Source organism: Schistocerca nitens, chromosome 5, assembly GCF_023898315.1.
Source record: "Schistocerca nitens isolate TAMUIC-IGC-003100 chromosome 5, iqSchNite1.1, whole genome shotgun sequence".
NCBI classification, from domain to species: Eukaryota; Metazoa; Arthropoda; class Insecta; order Orthoptera; family Acrididae; genus Schistocerca; species Schistocerca nitens.
This window is the reverse complement of record NC_064618.1, coordinates 713,239,292-713,261,379: the sequence shown is the minus strand read 5'-3', so window position 1 is coordinate 713,261,379 and position 22,088 is coordinate 713,239,292. Positions and strand designations below refer to the sequence as shown.

At 40.1% G+C, this 22,088-nt stretch overlaps 1 protein-coding gene across 1 annotated transcript; it reads left to right on the top strand.

The window, feature by feature from the left end:
* The first annotated feature begins 1,385 nt into the window (after window positions 1–1,385).
* Window positions 1,386–2,600, top strand: LOC126260674 (craniofacial development protein 2-like). The gene has a single exon (XM_049958011.1). The coding sequence runs from the start codon at window positions 1,386–1,388 to the stop codon at window positions 2,598–2,600; it is 1,215 nt and encodes a 404-aa protein (XP_049813968.1).
* The last annotated feature ends 19,488 nt before the right edge of the window (window positions 2,601–22,088 follow it).

Here is a 22,088-nt window from a genome sequence, read left to right as displayed (position 1 = left end):
AATAATTCATTGTGGGAGCAGTGTAGCGTGTTGCGACAATGAGTTACTGGCATGAGTAGTAGTAAAAGCTCAGTTCTAAAGATTTGATGTGTTATAAATAATTGTTTTTCTGAATATGAATATGAATACTCAGCAGCTATGTGTTTGAACACTCAGCAATAGGTATTGCAATTTTTAAAATGCACAATTTATATAAACTACACATCACCTTTTAACCACCAAGGAAAACAATTATAAATATCTCAGCCAGAATCTCCAGCATTTCAGCACACCGAAACAGCTCACGTTGACTCCAGAAAACACAAGACAACCGCATGGCTTATTCGACCTGCGTCCGTTCATAGCTAGTTTCTGCAACTGGAAACTCTCAAAGGGCTTGGCTCAACTTATCGAATTCGACCACATTACAATCGAAGAGAACGTTGCAGATATAAGAGTCCCGATTTTAGAAAGCAAAAAAAAGTATTGTGGGCAATAAAACATTTATTCTATGCTGCTCATAGAATAAATGTGTTATTGCCCACAATACGTTTTTTTTTTTTTTTTTTTTTTTTTTGCTCATACCGCAGGGGGCTCCCGTCTTGGGAGTATGTGGGTGGCAACCACACGGGCCCTTAGCTAAGCCTGGCATTACTTCCACTTACTTGTGTCAGGCTTCTCCTGTTTCCTTTCTTATCCGGCCTCCCTTGGCCAACTCTTGGTTTCTTCGACCATAACGATATTAGGTTTCCGAGGCCCAAGGGTGTCTTTCACTTTCCTCTCTAGTATCTATTACCTACCCTTCGACCCAACGGCGAAGCGAGCGGAAGAAGAATCTTATATCCCAGGTTCTCAACGATCGTGGAGGCGGAAGAGGTCATGCCAGACGAACTGGCTGTAAAGGCGCCGCTCAGCCATCATTGAGCTCGCGGCAGTTCGTTGCAGTTCTGGTACCTGAAGTCACATGTCACATACATATGTGCCATGATGAATTGTTCCAGAATCGTTGTGTGTGGATCACTTCCTCGCAAGCTGTAATCCACCTTAAACAAATTCACGCAAATGGCAATTTCTCCTGTCATTTTCTCTAAAGACCAATGGCGATGGGGTAAGGACGGTGGTAGCAGGCTCCGAGTGAGGCTGGAAGCTACTAGTCTGGACCTGCACACTGGCGGCAGGTGTGTGATGGTCGCCTTCCTGAGAACCCGTGTGACAACTCGGGAATCCGGTCCTGCATCTGCGACTGGGCAGGCCTATTTAGGATGACCGCTGCCCACCCTGAATGGGGAAGGCCCTAGAAAATGTGGGCTAAACATCGGAAGTCACACTTGAACCGGGCTGGGAATCCGCACCCAGTAGGTCACTCCTTATACTGCGGACGTAAACAAAAGAAGAATGAAATGATTATGACAATAGGGGCATGGAATGTCAGGACCCTCCTGGAAGTGAACAATTACAGGCCAGAGAGAAGAACCGCCTTTATCACCCAAGAACTAGCCCGGCTAGATATAGACATAGCTGCCTTGAGTGAGACAAGACTCTCAGGTGAGGGTCAAATTAGTGAGGTACGTTCAGGGTACACCATCTTCTGGATGGGAAAGGATGCGGGAGAACCACGCATCCATGGTGCAGGATTTGCAGTAAAAACGAGAATAGTGAAAGATCTTCGACTTACACCTTTCTCAATTAATGAAAGACCCATTGGTTCAGACACTTTCATCACCTTCGTCTCCGCATATGCTCCTACTTTAGACAGTTATGAAGACACAAAGAATCAGTTCTACCACCAACTGAACAGTACTCTCCCTAAGATACCCATTAAAGAAAAATTAATTTTACTTGGTGATTTCAATGCCAGAGTGGGAAGGGACCACCGTTTTTGGAGAGACGTCATGAGTAAACAAGGGGTCGGAAACTGCAATGCAAATGGGTTGTTACTTCTTGGTCTATGTGCTAAGCACGAGCGTTTCATCTCCAGTACCCAATTCCGCTTGCCTAACCGCTATAAGATCACATGGATGCACCCACGCTCGAAACATTGGCATCTTATAGACTACGTTATTACTGGACAGCGTGACAAGAAAGACATTCTCATCACAAAAGCATCACTAAACATCGATGAGTGCTGGACTGACCACAGACTTTTAGTCAGCCGTTTGAGAGTACCAAAGTATCGCAAGCCACGATCCCACTTTTCAAACCCACCACCCAGAAAATTCAACATAAGCAGCCTGAACAACAAAAACGTTCGCTCACACTTCCAAGACATACTGTCTGAACAACTTAAAGCTTCAGCAACCACAGATGATGTCGAACAAGAATGGACCTCATTAAAGATCATCATCAAAGAAACTGCTGAGAATGTTGTTGGTTTTAGAGCACGGAAAAGAAGTGACTGGTTTGATGATAACCATGGAGAAATCCAAGCCATCATCAATGCAAAGCGGGATGCTTACCTATCCCTTGCTCAAGATCCGTCCTGCGCAGAAAAGAAAGCACACTTTCAAGAACTCAAGCAGAAATGTCAAAGTGAAATACGAGCAATCAAGAACAAACGGTGGCAACAGAAAGCCACAGAACTCCAAAATCTTTCCGATGCAAGGAACCTGCGTGGCTTCTAAGCTGGTATTAAAGAGCTGTATGGACCTATCCGCTCTTCATCAGGAACACTGAAAGCTGCTGACAACTCCACCATTCTTGCTGAAAGTCAGGACATCTCAAATCGTTGGAAAAAGCACTTCAGCTCACTGTTAAACCACCCTTCTATTGACGCTGGAGATTTTCTCAAAAATGTCCCACAGCACCCTCCACAACCCTGGATGGCTGGTCCTCCAACTTTTCAAGAATTTTGCAAGGCACTCAAGAGTGTGAAACCTGGGAAGGCTGCTAGACGTGACAGCATCCCGATGGAGCTTACTGAGGGTGGCGGCTTGCCTCTAAAAACTAGACTCTTCTCACTCATTCTATTAATGTGAGAAACCCGCACAGTACCAGCTGACTTGAACTCCACAATTGTCACCATCTTCAAGAAGAGCGACAGAAGTGTCTGTGGTAACTACCGGGGAATATCTCTACTCCCTGTCACTGGCAAACTTTTTGCAAGAATCCTTTTAAATCGCCTCCAGACACTTTCAGAGACTATACTACATGAGTCTCAATGCGGGTTTCGACCTTAAAGAGGGACAATTGACACGACTTTCTGTGCGCAACAACTACAGGAGAAGTGCAGAGAACAGCAAAAGCCTTTACTACTTATTTTCTATGATCTAGAAAAGGCCTTTGATACAGTTCCCAGAGAAGCCATGTGGATGATCTTAAAACGCTTCGGCTGCCCTGAACATTTTGTTGACTTGATTGAAGCTCTCCACGATGATATGACTGGACAGGTCCTCTGCCAGAATGAAACAACTGGTGAATTCCCAATAACAAGTGGGCTTAAACAAGGATGCGTTCTTGCACCAACATTATTTGCATTGTATCTGGCAGCTATGCTTTACGACACATCCGTAAACAATGCAGGAATAGAACTAAAGTACAGGTTCGATGGAGGATTATTCAACCAGTGCAGACTCCATTCAAAAAGGTTCACCAGTACCACTCGTGTGACAGAGCCGCAGTATGCTGATGACAATGCTTCTCCAGCTCATTCACCTGCAGATTTGCAGCTGTCAGTTGATTCCTTCAGCAGGGCATACGATCGATTTGGTCTCTCCATCAATATTCCAAAGACAAAGGTGATGGCGCTGCCAACTCCTGGCTCCTCCGTTCCTGATTTCAGAATATCCATTTATGAAACACCCTTGGAACAAGTCGACCATTTCCTCTACCTAGGAAGCATACTGTCATCTAACTGCTCATCTGGAAAAGATGTGGAGAATAGATTACGTGCTGCCCATGTAGCATTAGGACGTCTTACAAAGCGTATCTTCCTGAATAAAGACCTAACACTGTACACCAAGCTAATGGTGTACAAAGCTGTAGTCATTTCCACCCTGCAATATGGTTGCGAAACCTGGACGTTATATTGCTGTGATCTGAAGAAACTAGAACGCTTCAACCAACAGAAACTAAGATATATCATGAACCTGAAATGGGATGACTTCATATCCAACACGGCTGTTCTTGAGAAAGCAAAAATGTATAGCATGGAAGCTCTTGAAACTTCGTGGCAGATTAAAACTGTGTGCCGGACCGAGACTCGAACTCGGGACCTTTGCCTTTCGCGGACAAGTGCTATACCAACTGAGCTACCCAAGCACGACTCACCCGCGACTTGCCCGCGAAAGGCATAGGTCCTGAGTTCGAGTCTCGGTCCAGCACACAGTTTTAATCTGCCAGGAAGTTTCATATCAGCGCACACTCCGCTGCAGAGTGAAAATCTCATTATGGAAGCTCTTATCATTGGGCATCAACTCAGATGGGTCGGCCATGTCCAGCGGATGAAAAATGACAGACTTCCACGCCAAATGCTGTACAGCGAAGTGAGCACAGGTAAAAGGCCACGAGGTGCCCCTCTCAAACGTTATAAGGATCAGTACAAGAAAAATCTGAAAAACTTGAACATCGATCCGAGTAGCTGGTCGACAATAGCAGAAGATCGAAGTCGCTGGCGCTCAGTTACCTCAAATGCTCTTCAAAACTTTGAGCTGGAACGTCGAAGAATGGAGAATGACAAACGCCAGAGACGTAAACTCCTCCAGGCTCAGCCACGTCCTCCACCTTCCATCAGCTGTAATGTCTGTGGCCGCCTGTTCCACGCTAGGCTTGGATTGCTAAGCCATCAACGACACTTCCACGCCTGAACCGAGACAAAGGAAATCTCAGGAGAGAAATGAAAACTCGGATACGAGTATCAGCCGAGGACGACGACGACTGTGCTGCTCAAAGAGAGGATACTGAGGAAGCTGTGTTTTTCGAATCTAACAGTTTATTAAAGAGAAGTTACCGAGAAGTTTTAGTAACCGTAGCGAAGATTAGCAGTTGTTTAGCAAGACCTAGCACAGGATTGAGTTTTTATGGCAGAAGGGACTGAATTAAAGAATTAGCGTTTGAAACACGAATGTATTCATTACCAGCGATGGCAAGGCGTGACAGAATCTCTGACCAGAGAGTTATTTATCGTTGCTAGTCTGCGCTTGACCGCGCGAGACGACAGTGCTAGTAGTTGTGCGTGGCGAGTCGGCAGAGGGAGTAGTCAGTCGGATACGGTAGCAGACGTCGGCATGCGTCGACGGCGTATTCTTCTTGCGACTCTGGTCGGGATTGTGGTGGACGATGAGTATTGTTGCAGAAGGTAATGAAGCAGCATTGCGCACATCTAGTAATGTATGTTAGTTGTAATTAATGTGTTCAAAAAATGCCCCAATGATAATTTTTTTATAAAGTAACTCTTTTAAAGAAAAACATTCATTTCAATTTAAAGAATATTTCCTATGCATTTCCTCCAAGAATCAAATTAAATATACGCCAGCATTGCACGAAGCTGTGTCGATAAATAAGAGCAGATATAGATGCAGTTTTTATGATGCAGTTTTTATTGAGGTAAGAATTTTTTGCTTTTGTTATTCAGAATACAGGGCCGAAGGTCAGCGCTGCTGTCCTTATAAAATTTATCAGGTTTAATTATTTCACAGGGCCGAAGGTCAGCGCTGCTGTCCTTATAAAATTTATCAGGTCTAATTATTTCACAGGGCCGAAGGTCAGCGCTGCTGTTCTTATAAAATTTATCAGGTTTAATTATTTCACAGGGCCGCAGGTCAGCGCTGCTGTCCTTATAAAATTTACCAGACATTATTATTTCTGTTAGGAAGTTACATTTCCTACATGGTTCATTATTTAATCAATATTATTGTTATTGGTTTTTGGTCAATTTTCATTCCTTAATTTTTTTGTGTGGGGAGTTTAAGCTTGGTTTCATTTCACATTTTTCATTTATCTAAATTTGTGCGGGGAGGTTACACTTGGCGACATCCGGACCAGGATCGTATTTCTTTGTGAATCTTCTGAGAAGTAGTCAAATATCTGCTCTTATTTACTTAAATGTAATTAGCACTTGGCGCAACGCATTTTCTAATTTGTCAATCTTTCTTCCATAGATCATCGGCAATTTGTTGCTCTTTGTTATAATTGTGTTTGTTGCATTTTGCATTGTGTTTGTTTCATTAGTGAATAATTTTAATTTGTGAAAAATGCCGCGAAAAACTGTTAACAGTACATCGCGATGTGTAATGAGTGAAATAGCCGATCCTAACAATTTGAACGATAGTACTTGCGACACGCAGTGCAATGATGACAATCCTCCGTTTACTGACAATCAGTGCGTATCGACCACTAATAATGATTTTTATCTTGACGATGAACAAACGAATTTAATTGTGTCCTCTGTTAATTTGACGACAATCGATGACGCGGGACGTTATGTTACGGTGAACGCTGCCCAGCTTGAAACACCCGGTTTGCATAATTTACGTAATGAACAGGCATATTTTTCTAATGAAAATGAACAGTGTAATCAGAATACGAAAGATTTATTTAATTCCGGTGTAGTGATTAACAGTGCACATCCGATTAGCAAACCTTTTCAAAAATTACAGAATGACCAAATGGTTACAGAAAACGTGACAAATGCAGGTACGCCATCAAACAGTACAGAGAATAGAGTAGGTAATGTTACTTTGGATCAAATTATGGCAGTATTGCTACAACATAGTGAATATTTCAAACAACTTAATGAAATTAATGAAAAATACGACAAACTTATTGAATCGTGCAAACAACCCAATGAAAAATATGACGGGTCGATCGAAATAATTGATGAAAGTTTCAAACTGACGAACGAAAAACACGACAACCTTAACGAACAGAACAAACAAGTTAGTGAACAGATTACAGCTGTTACCGTGCAGCGCCACGACACGAAAGAACAATTATGTGAAGAAAGTAAGGCTCATGCTAGGAACAGTAATGAAGAAATTATATCTGTTGCACAAGAATTAAATAATACACATGCAGCCACAACAGAATCAGTTAGAGATGAAATTAGTGCAGTCGTTGAACAATGTCCTAAAAACGCAACACAGATACGCGACGAGTTTAATTTAAAGTCACCAGAACTTTCGCACACTGTGGATACGGAAGTCGATAAGAAATGTGAACAACAGATCAGCCAAATTGACGAACGTATTAAAGTAACAGAAATGAAAAATGTTTCAGTTACTAACGCGTCACAGCGTGCGGCACATTCTGAACGTTTGTCGAACTCACACAGCCAGTGTAACTTAAGCAATTTACAGAGACTACGCGACTTAAAATCCGAAAAGCTACGCGACTTAAAATCTGAAAAGCTACACAACTTGAAATCCGAAATGACACAGACAAACAGATGCTCACACAAACCTGAACGTGTTCACAAATTCAGAGATGAAAACGTTGGTTACGAGCAATTTTTATCCGTAAGAAAATCTAAGGAATTTAATAATGACAGAGCACAGATACACGATTTGAACTGTATACGACAATTTATTTTTGTACTTTCAACAGCATTACCTGTAATGCAGAAACTAGCTTTGGACTGGATACTACAATTTTCTTTTGAATTTTTACCACCATTGCCTGTAACGCAAAAGCTAAAATGTATTTGCAGCGCATAATTGACCTCAGGGGATTCATTACGCTTTAATGAGTATGTGCCGTAGCGTGCACAGGGCCCCGAGCCATAGTAGTGCTGTTTCATCTTTAGTTTTCAGCACTGCTGCCTTCTCTTCTACTATCCTTTATATCTATCAAAACAGCTCTTGAACTATTGCTCTACCTAGTATTAAGAAAAGTGAGTATAGAAAACCTGATACGACAAGATATACCGAAAGTGACATTTTATCATTAGACGGTCCAGAAATGATAACCACGAGAACTTTAATAGCAGATAAAATTGTAATCATCAGTATGTATAGCATTTTCAGCAATCGTCAAAATTATCAGCAACATCGAACGCATTTTGGTAACAATACAGGTTTTTTTACCGCAACAACATGAAAGCCAGCCGGTTACCATACCTAACCAACAATGTAATGTACAAGGTCAACCAAGCTTTAATGTTTCACCGCGTGCACATATAGTCTCAGCTCCAACAAATAGTCACGTACAGAAACAAGGAAATAACTACGTACAGAAAACACAGTATTTTAATTCCTATCGCAATGCACCGTATAGAAATGACTATCACGACAGACGTAAAAATAATGAGTACAATTTTCAGCGTACATTTAATAATAGTCGGTCTTACCAACAGCAAAATCATCCGGCACAACATATAATCATGAATGAACCAGACAGTAGGTATCATCCAGAGTTTAATACGTCTGGAAGAAATAATAGAACAGTACAAATAGTTGAAATGCCACAGCATCCTCCTGAAAATAATCACACGCCATATAGAATTTGATTAAATACAGTACAGGTTGCATATTCCAGTAACGCAAACAATACTTTTGACACGCAGAATCTTGTTCACGAAAACTTTATTTGAAACATGCTGATGTAATTAATTCCATACCAAATGAATCCACTATGCTATCTCCGTCTGTTATACTGAAAAATGTTGAACCACTTAACAAAATTAAAGAATTAGTAAACTTTCCTACATCTCGTCGACTACGACACCATCAAATAATTGACATTGCGCTGAACAACATCAAACGTGCCGCAGAGCGCCGGAGAAGACAGCAAAAACAGGTTTGTACACGCCGTGACTTTCACATTGGACAGAAGATATTACTACGTACACACTATTTATCCAATAGAGTAAAAGGTAGATGCAGTAAATTTGAACTTCTATACGCAGGTCCATATCGGATTCGCAGCATTCGTCACCATAATGTTGTACACGTCGAGACTTTGAGAACCAGAAAAACCAAAGGGAACCACCACGTATCCAACGTCAAACCTTTTATTGTATGAAAATACTTTATGATTTATCACACTGTAATGCCATTTCCCCCCCATGAACCATGGACCTTGCCGTTGGTGGGGAGGCTTGCGTGCCTCAGCGATACAGATGGCCATACCGTAGGTGCACCCACAACGGAGGGGCATCTGTTGAGAGGCCAGACAAACATGTGGTTCCTGAAGAGGGGCAGCAGCCTTTTCAGTAGTTGCAGGGGCAACAGTCTGGATGATTGACTGATCTGGCCTTGTAACATTAACCAAAACGGCCTTGCTGTGCTGGTACTGCGAACGGCTGAAAGCAAGGGGAAACTACAGCCGTAATTTTTCCCGAGGACATGCAGCTCTACTGTATGATTAAATGATGATGGCGTCCTCTTGGGTAAAATATTCCGGAGGTAAAATAGTCCCCCATTCGGATCTCCGGGCGGGGACTACTCAAGAGGACGTCGTTATCAGGAGAAAGAAAACTGGCGTTCTACGGATCGGAGCGTGGAATGTCAAATCACTTAATCGGGAAGGTAGATTAGAAAATTTAAAAAGGGAAATGGATAGGTTAAAGTTAGATATAGTGGGAATTAGTGAAGTTCGGTGGCAGGAGGAACAAGACTTTTGGTCAGGTGATTACAGGGTTATAAATACAAAATCAAATAGGGGTAATGCAGGAGTAGGTTTAATAATGAATAAAAGAATAGGAGTGCGGGTTAGCTACTACAAACAGCATAGTGAAGGCATTATTGTGGCCAAGATAGACACAAAGCCCATGCCTACTACAGTAGTACAAGTTTATATGCCAACTAGCTCTGCAGATGTTGAAGAAATAGATGAAATGTATAACGAGATAAAAGAAATTATTCAGGTAGTGAAGGGAGACGAAAATTTAATAGTCATGGGTGACTGGAATTCGTCAGTAGGAAAAGGGAGAGAAGGAAACATAGTAGGTGAATATGGATTGGGGGGAAGGAATGAAAGAGGAAGCCGCCTTGTAGAATTTTGCACAGAGCATAACTTAATCATAGCTAACACTTGGTTCAAGAATCATGAAAGGAGGCTGTATACATGGAAGAAGCCTGGAGATACTGACAGGATTCAGATAGATTATATAATGGTAAGACAGAGATTTAGGAACCAGGTTTTAAATTGTAAGACATTTCCAGGGGCAGATGTGGATTCTGACCACAATCTATTGGTTATGAACTGCAGATTGAAACTGAAAAAACTGCAAAAAGGTGGGAATATAAGGAGATGGGATCTGGATAAACTGAAAGAACCAGAGGTTGTAGAGAGTTTCAGGGAGAGCATAAGGGAACAATTGACAGGATTGGGGAAAGAAATACAGTAGAAGAAGAATGGGTAGCTCTGAGGGATGAAGTGGTGAAGGCAGCAGACGATCAAGTAGGTAAAAAGACGAGGGCTAATAGAAATCCTTGGGTAACAGAAGAAATATTGAATTTAATTGATGAAAGGAGAAAATACAAAAATGCAGTAAATGAAGCAGGCAAAAAGGAATACAAACGTCTCAAAAATTAAATCGACAGGAAGTGCAAAATGGCTAAGCAGGGATGGCTAGAGGACAAATGTAAGGATGTAGAGGCTTGTCTCACTAGGGGTAAGATAGATACTGCCTACAGGAAAATTAAAGAGACCTTTGGAGAGAAGAGAACCACTTGCATGAATATCAAGAGCTCAGATGGAAACCCAGTTCTAAGCAAAGAAGGGAAGGCAGAAAGGTGGAAGGAGTATATAGAGGGTTTATACAAGGGAGACGTACTTGAGGAAAATATTATGGAAATGGAAGAGGATGTAGATGAAGATGAAATGGGAGATAAGATACTGCGTGAAGAGTTTGACAGAGCACTGAAAGACCTGAGTCGAAACAAGGCCCCGGGAGTAGACAACATTCCATTAGAACTACTGATGGCCTCGGGAGAGCCAGTCCTGACAAAACTCTACCATCTGGTGAGCAAGATGTATGAGACAGGCGAAATACCCTCAGACTTCAAGAAGAATATAATAATTCCAATCCCAAAGAAAGCAGGTGTTGACAGATGTGAAAATTACCGAACTATCAGTTTAATAAGTCACAGCTGCAAAATACTAACGAGAATTCTTTACAGACGAATGGAAAAACTGGTAGAAGCCGACCTCGGGGATGATCAGTTTGGATTCCGTAGAAATGTTGGAACACGCGAGGCAATACTGACCTTACGACTTATCTTGGAAGAAAGATTAAGAAAAGGCAAACCTACGTTTCTAGCATTTGTAGACTTAGAGAAAGATATTGACAATGTTGACTGGAATACTCTCTTTCAAATTCTGAAGGTGGCAGGGGTAAAATACAGGGAGCGAAAGGCTATTTACAATTTGTACATAAACCAGATGGCAGTTATAAGAGTCGAGGGGCATGAAAGGGAAGCAGTGGTTGGGAAGGGAGTGAGACAGGGTTGTAGCCTCTCCCCGATGTTATTCAATCTGTATATTGAGCAAGCAGTAAAGGAAACAAAAGAAAAATTCGGAGTAGGTATTAAAATTCATGGAGAAGAAGTAAAAACTTTGAGGTTCGCCGATGACATTGTAATTCTGTCAGAGACAGCAAAGGACTTGGAAGAGCAGTTGAACGGAATGGACAGTGTCTTGAAAGGAGGATATAAGATGAACATCAACAAAAGCAAAACGAGGATAATGGAATGTAGTCAAATTAAGTCGGGTGATGCTGAGGGAATTAGATTAGAAAATGAGACACTTAAAGTAGTAAAGGAGTTTTGCTATTTAGGGAGTAAAATAACCGATGATGGTCGAAGTAGAGAGGATATAAAATGTAGACTGGCAATGGCAAGGAAAGCGTTTCTCAAGAAGAGAAATTTGTTAACATCGAGTATAGATTTAAGTGTCAGGAAGTCGTTTCTGAAAGTATTTGTATGGAGTGTAGCCATGTATGGAAGTGAAACATGGACGATAACCAGTTTGGACAAGAAGAGAATAGAAGCTTTTGAAATGTGGTGCTACAGAAGAATGCTGAAGATAAGGTGGGTAGATCACGTAACTAATGAGGAGGTATTGAATAGGATTGGGGAGAAGAGAAGTTTGTGGCACAACTTGACTAGAAGAAGGGATCGGTTGGTAGGACATGTTTTGAGGCATCAAGGGATCACAAATTTAGCATTGGAGGGCAGCGTGGAGGGTAAAAATCGTAGAGGGAGACCAAGAGATCAATACACTAAGCAGATTCAGAAGGATGTAGGTTGCAGTAGGTACTGGGAGATGAAGAAGCTTGCACAGGATAGAGTAGCATGGAGAGCTGCATCAAACCAGTCTCAGGACTGAAGACCACAACAACAATGCCATTTCCTAATTTTTTATGACCGCTTATGCAATTATATTCACATGAACACCTACTGATGATTATCGTAAATTTTTCTTGGCAAGTGCCTGGCAAGGTAAGGTTAGCAGGTCGCTTTTCTTGTCGTTACACATCAGACCGTGCATATTTTTCCAGATGAACTTACACATTTTATGACCACTTATGCAATTATATTTATGTGACTACTTACTGATGATTATCATAATTTTTTCTTGGCAAGTGCCCAGCAAGGTAAGGTTAGCAGGTCGCTCTTCTTGTCGTTACACATCAGACCGTGCACATTTCTCCAGATGAACTTACACATTTTATGACCATTTATGCAATTATATTTATGTGACTACTTACTGATGATTGTCGTATTTTTCCTTGGCAAGTGCTCGGCAAGGTAAGGTTAGCAGGTTGCTTTTCTTGTCGTTATACACCCTAGACCGTGCATATCTTCCATTTTTTATGTATGTACGATTGTTTTCCTGTTTTGTTTGTAAGCACTATGAAATAGTTAAGATATAGCAAACACCAGTTGACTTTGACATTTTTGCCTTATGATATCTCAACATCGTGACTACTTTACTTTTTTTTTTTTTTTTTTGCTGCTACATTGTGATACACTGGGTACATTATTGCCTCTGAACACTATCTATGTTTTTGACATATTACGTTTTCTGTCATGCTATGCTGTATGTTCAATTATGCTACTATAAACCAGTTTTTATTTAATGAGTATATGATTTAAATGCAAGACATTAATCTTTGTTCATCATTTTCAGAAAGAAATAACGTGTAAAAGAAATAAATTAAACAGAAATGGGAATTTCACCTTCGGAATGAACGAAAGAGGACACAATACTTCGTGATGAAGAGTAAATGGATCAGGATTAACAAGCATTAACAAGAATATACTATACACATCGTAGAATAGCGGTCTTAACTAATTTTTTCTTTCAGAATACAAGGCAATTGATGCAAGCTGTCAGACAGAACTACGCATCTTAGTTTTAGTGATGAAATATGATAAAAATAAAGAATAGTTGTATAATGGATAATGAAGTGATTTTTTGCAGATGACGCTACTATGGATAATGAAGTTTTTCTTTACAGGTGATGATACTAATGGATTTATGGTGATATGGATAATGAAGTTTTTCTTTGCAGATGAAAATAATGATGAAGTTTATATATTTGCTGTTAGTTAAGAGATGCTATGTAGTTATTTAAGTATTTGTTGCAGTTCGTTTTGACAGTATGTGTTATATTGCATAGTATGATGACTGAAGGTTTTGGAAAGGACAGCTAGGGAACACATTTTTTTTATACACATTTCACTACCTGTTAATTCGAAGTTCACTACTTTTCAGCATAAAATGCGTTTCTTCTTTCAGTTTAATAATCCATTTTTGTATTTTGCAGGAGAAATTATTTATGAAATTAATGTGCCAGAAGTTGTTCATTAAACCTATGTCATTTATCATTGTGATTACATATACTCTACTTGTTTCATAATGTTGCTACAGCTGACTCATGACGAATGACGCTACACATCTTCATTTGCAGCAACAACTCAAAAGCAAATATTTTCATTCTTCAGTAATTACCCAACGCAATGCATTGCTTTATATATATAATGCTTGGTATGGCATTTATTAGCTCTTGTTTTCAATTATGACTTCTGATGGTTTATAATTAGGCAATGAGTGCCAATGTTCTCTGTAAAACGACTCATGAACATTATTCTGTAATACTACATACATGGTACAGAAATGTTCAATAAGTGGGCAATGAGTGCCACCAACTATTAGTGTAATTCTCAATGAAGACTAGTATGTGACTTAATGTGCTTCACCTTCTGACTAATTACCTGGAATTACTGCAATATCCGTTTGTCCTGTATATCCTCATGATCATGGTGCACTATATTTGGTTTTTACACTAATTCTACGTTGGTGTACCTTGCAAGAGCGTGGTGTTGACATGACATGCTGTCCACCACCGTGAACGATGGAGATGCTATTATGGTCCCACTGTTTGGTGTACCTAATGTACCACCAAAAAGATAACATGGAATATTACTACGACATTTCAGTGTCTTGGTTACGCTGATTAATACTTCTGGGAAAAGAACTTCAGATTGTCTCACTTGATATTGTGCTTCTGTACAAAGATATGGACTTTCAGTGCAGCTGCGTGCAACCTAAAGTGCTACAACCATGATGCAATCCTTCCCTTTCCTATCCTAATTCTTGTAACATAGTGAAAATCATTTTTGCTAACATGATTTGTCTTCATGATCTATACATTTTTTGATTTGCTGATATGTTTTGAACTACAGTGCGTGTGCATTTTTTGTCATTTGTTAACATGATTTCTACTAATTGCATATACAATTTTGATTTGCTGATATGTTCTGAACTACAGTGCATGTGCACTTATGTCATTTGTTAATTTGTTTTGTACTCATTGTATAAACATTTGTCTTTGCTTGATATCTTCTGTACTCAGTGCGTGTGCACTATATATTTATTTCATGTTCTACACCTATATATATCTGTATATTCTGTGATTGTAAAGTTGGTTGATTAACAAAAATTTGTTGCTCACCATGGCTGCCAAATTTTTGCCCCCCCCCCCCCCCCCCAGTGGAGGGTTATGAAACACGTATGTATTCATTACCAGCGATGGCGAGGCATGACAGAATCTCTGACCAGAGAGTTATTTATCGTTGCTAGTCTGCGCTTGACCGCGCGAGACGACAGTGCTAGTAGTTGTGTGTGGCGAGTCGGCAGAGGGAGTATTCAGTCGAATACGGTAGCAGACGTCGACAGCGTGTTCTTCTTGCGACTCTGGTCAGGATTGTGGTGGCCGATGAGTATTGTTGTAGAAGGTAATGAGGCAGCATTGCGCACATCTAGTAATATATGTTAATTGTAATTAATTTGTTCAAAAAATACCCCAATGATAATTTTTTTACAAAGTAACTCTTTTAAAGAAAAACATTCATTTCAATTTAAAGAATATTTCCTATGCATTTCCTCCAAGGATCAAAATTAAATATACGCCAGCATTGCACGAAGCTGTGTCGATAAATAAGAGCAGATATAGATGCAGTTTTTATGATGCAGTTTTTATTGAGGTAAGAATTTTTTGCTTTATTCAAGTGTAACCTCCCCGCACGAAAAGTTATATGAAAAAATATGTAAATGGTGCCAAGTGTAATCTCCCAACAATAATAATGTTTAATAAAAAATGTGAAATGGAACCGTGCGTGAACTCCCCACAAAATTGATAAATGAAAATTGACCAAAAACCCATACAATAACATTAATTAGATAATGAACCATGAACCATATCTAACATCTCAACAGAAATAATTAAACCTGATAAATTTCATAAGGACAGCAGCGCTGACCTTCGGCTTTGTATTCTGAATAACAAAAGCAAAAAATTCTTACCTCAATAAAAACTGCATCATAAAAACTGCATCTATATCTGCTCTTATTTATCGACACAGCTTCGTGCAATGCTGGCGTATATTTAATTTTGATTCTTGGAGGAAATGCATAGGAAATATTCTTTAAATTGAAATGAATGTTTTTCTTTAAAAGAGTTACTTTATAAAAAAATTATCATTGGGGCATTTTTTGAACAAATTAATTACAATTAACATACATTACTAGATGTGCGCAATGCTGCTTCATTACCTTCTACAGCAATACTCATCGTCCACCACAATCCCGACCAGAGTCGCAAGAAGAACACGCCGTCGACGCATGCCGACGTCTGCTACCGTATCCGACTGACTACTCCCTCTGCCGACTCGCCACACACAACTACTAGCACTGTCGTCTCGCGCGGTCAAGCGCAGACTAGCAACGATAAATAACTCTCTGGTCAGAGATTCTGTCATGCCTCGCCATCGCTGGTGATGAATACATACGTGTTTCACGTTTTATCTCATAACTTTAATAATAACCGATAAAGCTCCGTTATAGTTTGTTGGATTCTGTTCTCCATATGTATCTCTTTCCACCTATCCATTTCTGCGCCTCACATCATGGAGAATATGTCTAACGCGCGCACACTACGGGGCCTTCCCTTATCCAGCCAGATAATGGCAGTCTAGCCAAACCCTGATGTTTTCGAACGCCGCTGATTTCCAACAGGATTGTCTGTATTTCCTAACACCGTTTGGGGAAAAAAAACTTCTCGTAGGGTTGGCAGGAAGCTGAACATTAGAATTACTGTACGTGTTAGCAGGAAATGGTCAATTGAGGGGCCTACATTCTGCTCTGGAGGCTGATTGTCCAAAATGTCTGCAGGTTAAAAATAGTTTCACGAAGCACGTATAGGAGAGGAGTTGAGGATCCTGCATGGTCGTGCTCAGGCTTGAAACATGTTGCATTTATGAAATCATGAGTGAATGATCATCAGTGATCGATAGTTTTATTGTTGTGGCGAGAAAAGGAGTAGTTTAACAAGCTATAATTTACTAGATGGAGAGCTGTCTCTTGTTCGAATATGAATACGTCAGCTAGGTAGAGTTTGTGCAGTTTACTGTCGCCAGCGTACAGTGACCAATTTTTATCCGAAGTACTGGGCGATTTCATGCGTTTGTTCAGAAGAGGACGCCGATTTTGTTCACCCACTTTTACACAGTTGGCGATGCACAGCGGAGACAAGATTGAAGCGCATGCCCTGAAGTTTTTCTCATATTTTAAAGAAACCTTTCTGTCAAAAAATTATTTTTGGGTCGCTTATAGATTTATGTCAGCTTTATCATTTCGTTAATGATCATAGTTATTGTGATATTTGTATTTAAGCAAGAGACTGCGCAAAGTTGGAAAAAGTTTGCAATGAAAAATTGGGTAGCTATGATTTTGTGTTTGGTGCGTATCACATAATATGTTGCTGCATATGAGATTTAGCTACCATATTGAATTTTTCTTTTTACTTGGGTGTCACCAATCTATACAAAATTGATCTTATGTAGCACACTCATTTGTGATCGAGTGTGTCAGTGATAAAGCTAGAATGTGAAATATGCATAACATTCCTCATATTACATAAAACGAGATTTTGGCAAATGGCAGCACACAAAGAGGAGAGTATTTTCCCATATGGCTATTATGCGAAACTTTATTATCTTCCGTGTTATTCCACTAACTACAGATTATTTCGAAGAAAGAAGGTCGGTGAAATGAGAAATTCTGTTAGTTTTGTAATAAGTGAAAATATTACACACTTATTTTTGTACAAAAGATGAGCTCTTTCATAAGCTATTGACCTTACTTGTCCTCAGTTTATAGACTTGACAAACTACTGTTTCAGAATTATATCACAATTGCATCTGCACAACTTTTTAATTGGGTGACATTGTGTAAACCCAGGGTGTAAAATTAGATGCATTCCGCAAAGACGCAGACTTTAACATGACAACAAGAGAAATGTAGATTTTCTCTGGCAGTTCCAGATGGTTGACAAGTCAGACAAAAATTATTCGATACTTTCGTTGAGTTTTCAGGGGAAACCTTTTCAGATACTAACCAAGGTAGAGGTGACAGGCTTTTTGGATGGATACCATTCAAGTGTGGGTGTGGAGGGGCTCCACTTAATATTTACAAAAACTCTGTGTTGGCTTCAGTTTAGAACGTCACTTCTCCAGTGCTCGGCATTTTCCCGACAGTGAGCTGAACACTTGTCCGCAACTCCTACCACTACCGCTCTCCCGACACTTGCCCTGCCGACTGTGCCTCTACTTACTCTGCGTGCTCTCTAGAGGTAGTGTTGGATAACAACGAGATGGGCTTTGCAAGTTTTTGTAGGAGAGACCGAATTCCATTTTTTCTGGTGGAAACTCATGGTATTTTTGCTTGCGTCTTTCACTCTTTAAATTTAGATTATTGTTCTGTCTTGTGAATGGAGGAGCTTCTCATTTCCAATCCAGTTGTCGGATATGGGAGTCTCTTTAAAGTAGTTGGGTTGCCATAGGTTACTGATTAGTGGCATAGAACAGGTGACTGTTGTAGCCCTGTCTCGCAGGACAAAGCAATGGTGGGAACTGTTATTTAGTGTGATAAAATATGTGTAGCAGTGCATATAGATTATGCAACGCGCCTTTCAGAGAAAGTCGCGCAGCAATACGTCATGTGATTTGTCTCGCGCTTGCCGCTGTAGTCGAGGGGTTCTAGACGCTTCAGTCCGGAACCACACGGCTGCTACGGTCGCAGGTTCGAATCCTGCCTCCACGTATGGATGTGTGTGATGTCCTTAGGTTAGTTTGGTTTAAGTAGTTCTAGGTCTAGAGGACTGCTGACCTCAGATGTAAAGTTCCATAGTGTTTAGAGCCATTTGAACCATATGTCTCGCGCATCGCATGGCGAAAAGAGTGCGTTGCTTTTTGCCGCGACCACTATAGGTGCTTCACCTGACGTTACGTTAGCTCCAAGACAACAGAGAAGTAGGGATGTCTCAGACTCGCTACCTGTTGAGTTTCTTTGACTACAGCTATGACGTCAGTGAACCATGTCGGGTAATTTTCTGTGTGTGATAAATTCTTCGCACTTCGGCGTATTCCTTTTCTTCCCTCATTCCTCTTCAGTATACAAACTAAGGAAAGCCTTCCTGACAGGGGACGAGGCAGATAACGGTAACGTGGACGCAGACGTGAAATTCAGTCTCACGACCACAGGACCCGCATCAGATGGGCCGTGCTAGTTATCGTGATTTGCCACTGTAGCGCTTTCCAGCGACAGATGTCTGCTGCATCTGGCACCCGAGCCACGCATTTTGTTTACGAAAATGGTGGCGCGTAATATTCTTACGTTAGCTGTACTAAAACGAACGTTTCCTCCTTATACATATGCTAGTCACGTTGTACTGTCTGTAGTATACACAAATAAAAACTTCAATAGACATGAACATGTTAGAACATGGAAAGGGAAGCTTAGCTTCCAGGTTCAAAAATTCAAATGGCTCTGAGCACTATGGGACTTAACTTCTGAGGTCAACAGTCCCCTAGAACTTAGAACTACTTAAACCTAACCAACCTAAGGACATCACACACATCCATGCCCGAGGCACGATTCGAACCTGCGAACGTACCTAGCTTCCGGCCGGCCTAGCTTCCAGGAAGAAAGGACATTAGTTTATCAAACTTCATAAAAGCGAACAAACTCAGTCTTGAGAGTGCACTTATATTTACACGGCATCGAATGTAACGGATATTATTTATATTAACAGGAAAATCCCACAACCTTGTACGCTGCACGACCTTGCATTTTATGTTAGGATCTTCTGTAGGCTTTAGTCGCCGATGTGTAATTAACTGACATTCGATTATAACAAATCCTAACAAGATCGACGCGTTTTTGATGAATTTTCAATGTTCCCTTGGCTCAAAACGGTGTACATTCAAAACATGCGAGTTATAACCTGCAAATAACTCTATACGGAAATTCTTTAACCACCTATGTGGCGTTTTCCATCATTTAATTACAACAAATCGTACCAATAACGAAGTGTTTTTCAGAGGTACTATGTGTGCTTGTGCTTAGAAACAGCATATATTCATAAGCTGTAAATTAAAATACAAAATTCACCAAATAAACTTCAACAAAAAACGATAAATACACTATGGTGTCTCGCAAATTCTGTTTGTGACGTAGAAAGCGTTCTTACCTCCTACTGGTTCAACCTTCCGTAGCGAGTTGCCAAAATATTGCGAAAATTACTTTGTGTTTGACATATGACAATGATTTCTCAACGGGAAATAACAGGAAATGAGATCACTAAAGTTGTACAGTTCCGCGTCAACGTTAGCTAAATCGTCCTGTGTGCGGATGGCATTACAGTTGTGACAACGAGCGTCTATAAAGAAATCAAAATTATGTTTGATTATATTTGAGAAACGTGAATAATAATGATCTGGCTGTAAACATGATAAGATAGTTTTAAATTTTACTTTTCACGCATGTAAATCAATCAGGCTCTTTCGCCCTCTACGAACATAACAGTTATTATTTCATAAGTATAACACATGAACAGGCTTTGCAGTTGATGTCAAGTGATCAATATGAACGTTAGATGGCTGTACTACATGTCACTGCTGTGGTAAGATACTGGGTACATTTTCATTTTCGTCTTACTCGCAATTTTTCATTTTTACATTTAGCAATGACTTCGTATTTTGTACTTCACGATGATAATTGATAAAAGTCGAAACCGGCAAACTGTTGTAAACCCACCCACTGCGATCAAGACAACTGAACTTACAAGATCATGTTCCAAATTCTAATGCTCCTATTTGTCAACGTTGCAATCTTCCCGTCTCCTCTATACCTCTTTTCTTACGCAACCTCCCCTTTTACAATAACCTATGAAATGTTTCCTTAGGATTTCTATCTCTTGCTTAATAATAACAAATGATATCTTCCCTTTGAAATTTATTCTCTTTCTCAATCTTCGCATACAAATTTAACTGCTGCTTATTAAAAGTGATTTTCTGATTATTTCGACGAAACATAGAACGTGTCGTCGTCGTGGCCCTCAGTCGTTACCTGCAATAACCCAAAACTGTTCCTTACCTTTTTTACTGTTACTCGATCGCCACCGAACTGTGACATGAATATACTTACTCTGTTTTACTGTACTTTATTAGCTGCTGGTGGACTGTCATAATAAGTGCCTGTATTTATTACCAAAGCTGTTGTTATTCTTTAATAGCAAAGCTGATGGTATTCGTTAATTAATTTGACTGACGTTACGTAATTCATAGTTAAACTTTTTCTTGACAACAATAAAATTTTGCAAAATTTTACGTTGATGGTTTTTGGATGGATTATAATCAATAATGCAATATTGGTGGCAAAAATTAATTATATTCTGAAAGAAATGATTTTACAAACGTTAAAATGGGACTTACTTTTTACAATAATCTTACAACTAGCATTGCGCAAACATACCTTCAGTAGTCTTGAGTTTCTGAAAAAAATAATTCAATAATATTAGTTCCTCTTATGATAATAGTTAGGTGATGTCTCTGTACATCCGTTTATAATCTCTTGTAAATCATAGCTGGTGGCTGGCAGGCACACCGCTCCTCTCAACCTCTCGCTTCAGACCTGCTACCAACTCGCTTCACTTCTCGCTTGCTACTGAGTTCCTACGAACGCTAAAGTGCGGTCTCTCCCGCCAACGATGCTTTCTGGTGCAGACAATCCCTGCTACCATTACAAAATGTATCAATGCGCGGTTTTTCCCGCTCCTTTCTTAAAATGTATCCATACGGGGTCTCTCCCGCCCTTTTTAAAATTATATCAATGTGCGGTCTCTCCTGCCAACAATACTTTGGTGCAGACATTCCCTGCTACCACAATTATTTCCAACATGACAAATATTAATTATTCTTACTTAATCCTATTAATAAAATATAAACATATTTCATAAATTGTGGTTTGGCAATAGACAATAGAAATATACACGTCTTACAACGTCAAATCTCTTTCATAGAGCCACACTGTCTAGCACAATTCCTGATCTGACCTAAAATGGAATACCCTTCTTCACCTTTAGCAACAGTGTGGCGGACAGGACGAGCTGCGTTCGGCGGCTCTTTGTTGATGACGCTGTCGTATGCGGGAAGGTAACGTCGTTTGATGACTGTAGAATGATACGAGATGACAGACAAAATTTCTAATTGTTCAGGTGGCTAGAAGCCAGAAATAAATGTAGAAAAATATAAACGTAGTTAGAGCAGCTGTGTAGGAAAAACAAACCCCTAATGTTCGAATACACTATTAGTAGTGTCCCGTTTGAC

Excerpts from the sequence above, each read along its gene's own strand:
- LOC126260674 (XM_049958011.1), top strand. The coding sequence starts at position 1,386 with ATGACAATAGGGGCATGGAATGTCAGGACCCTCCTGGAAGTGAACAAT.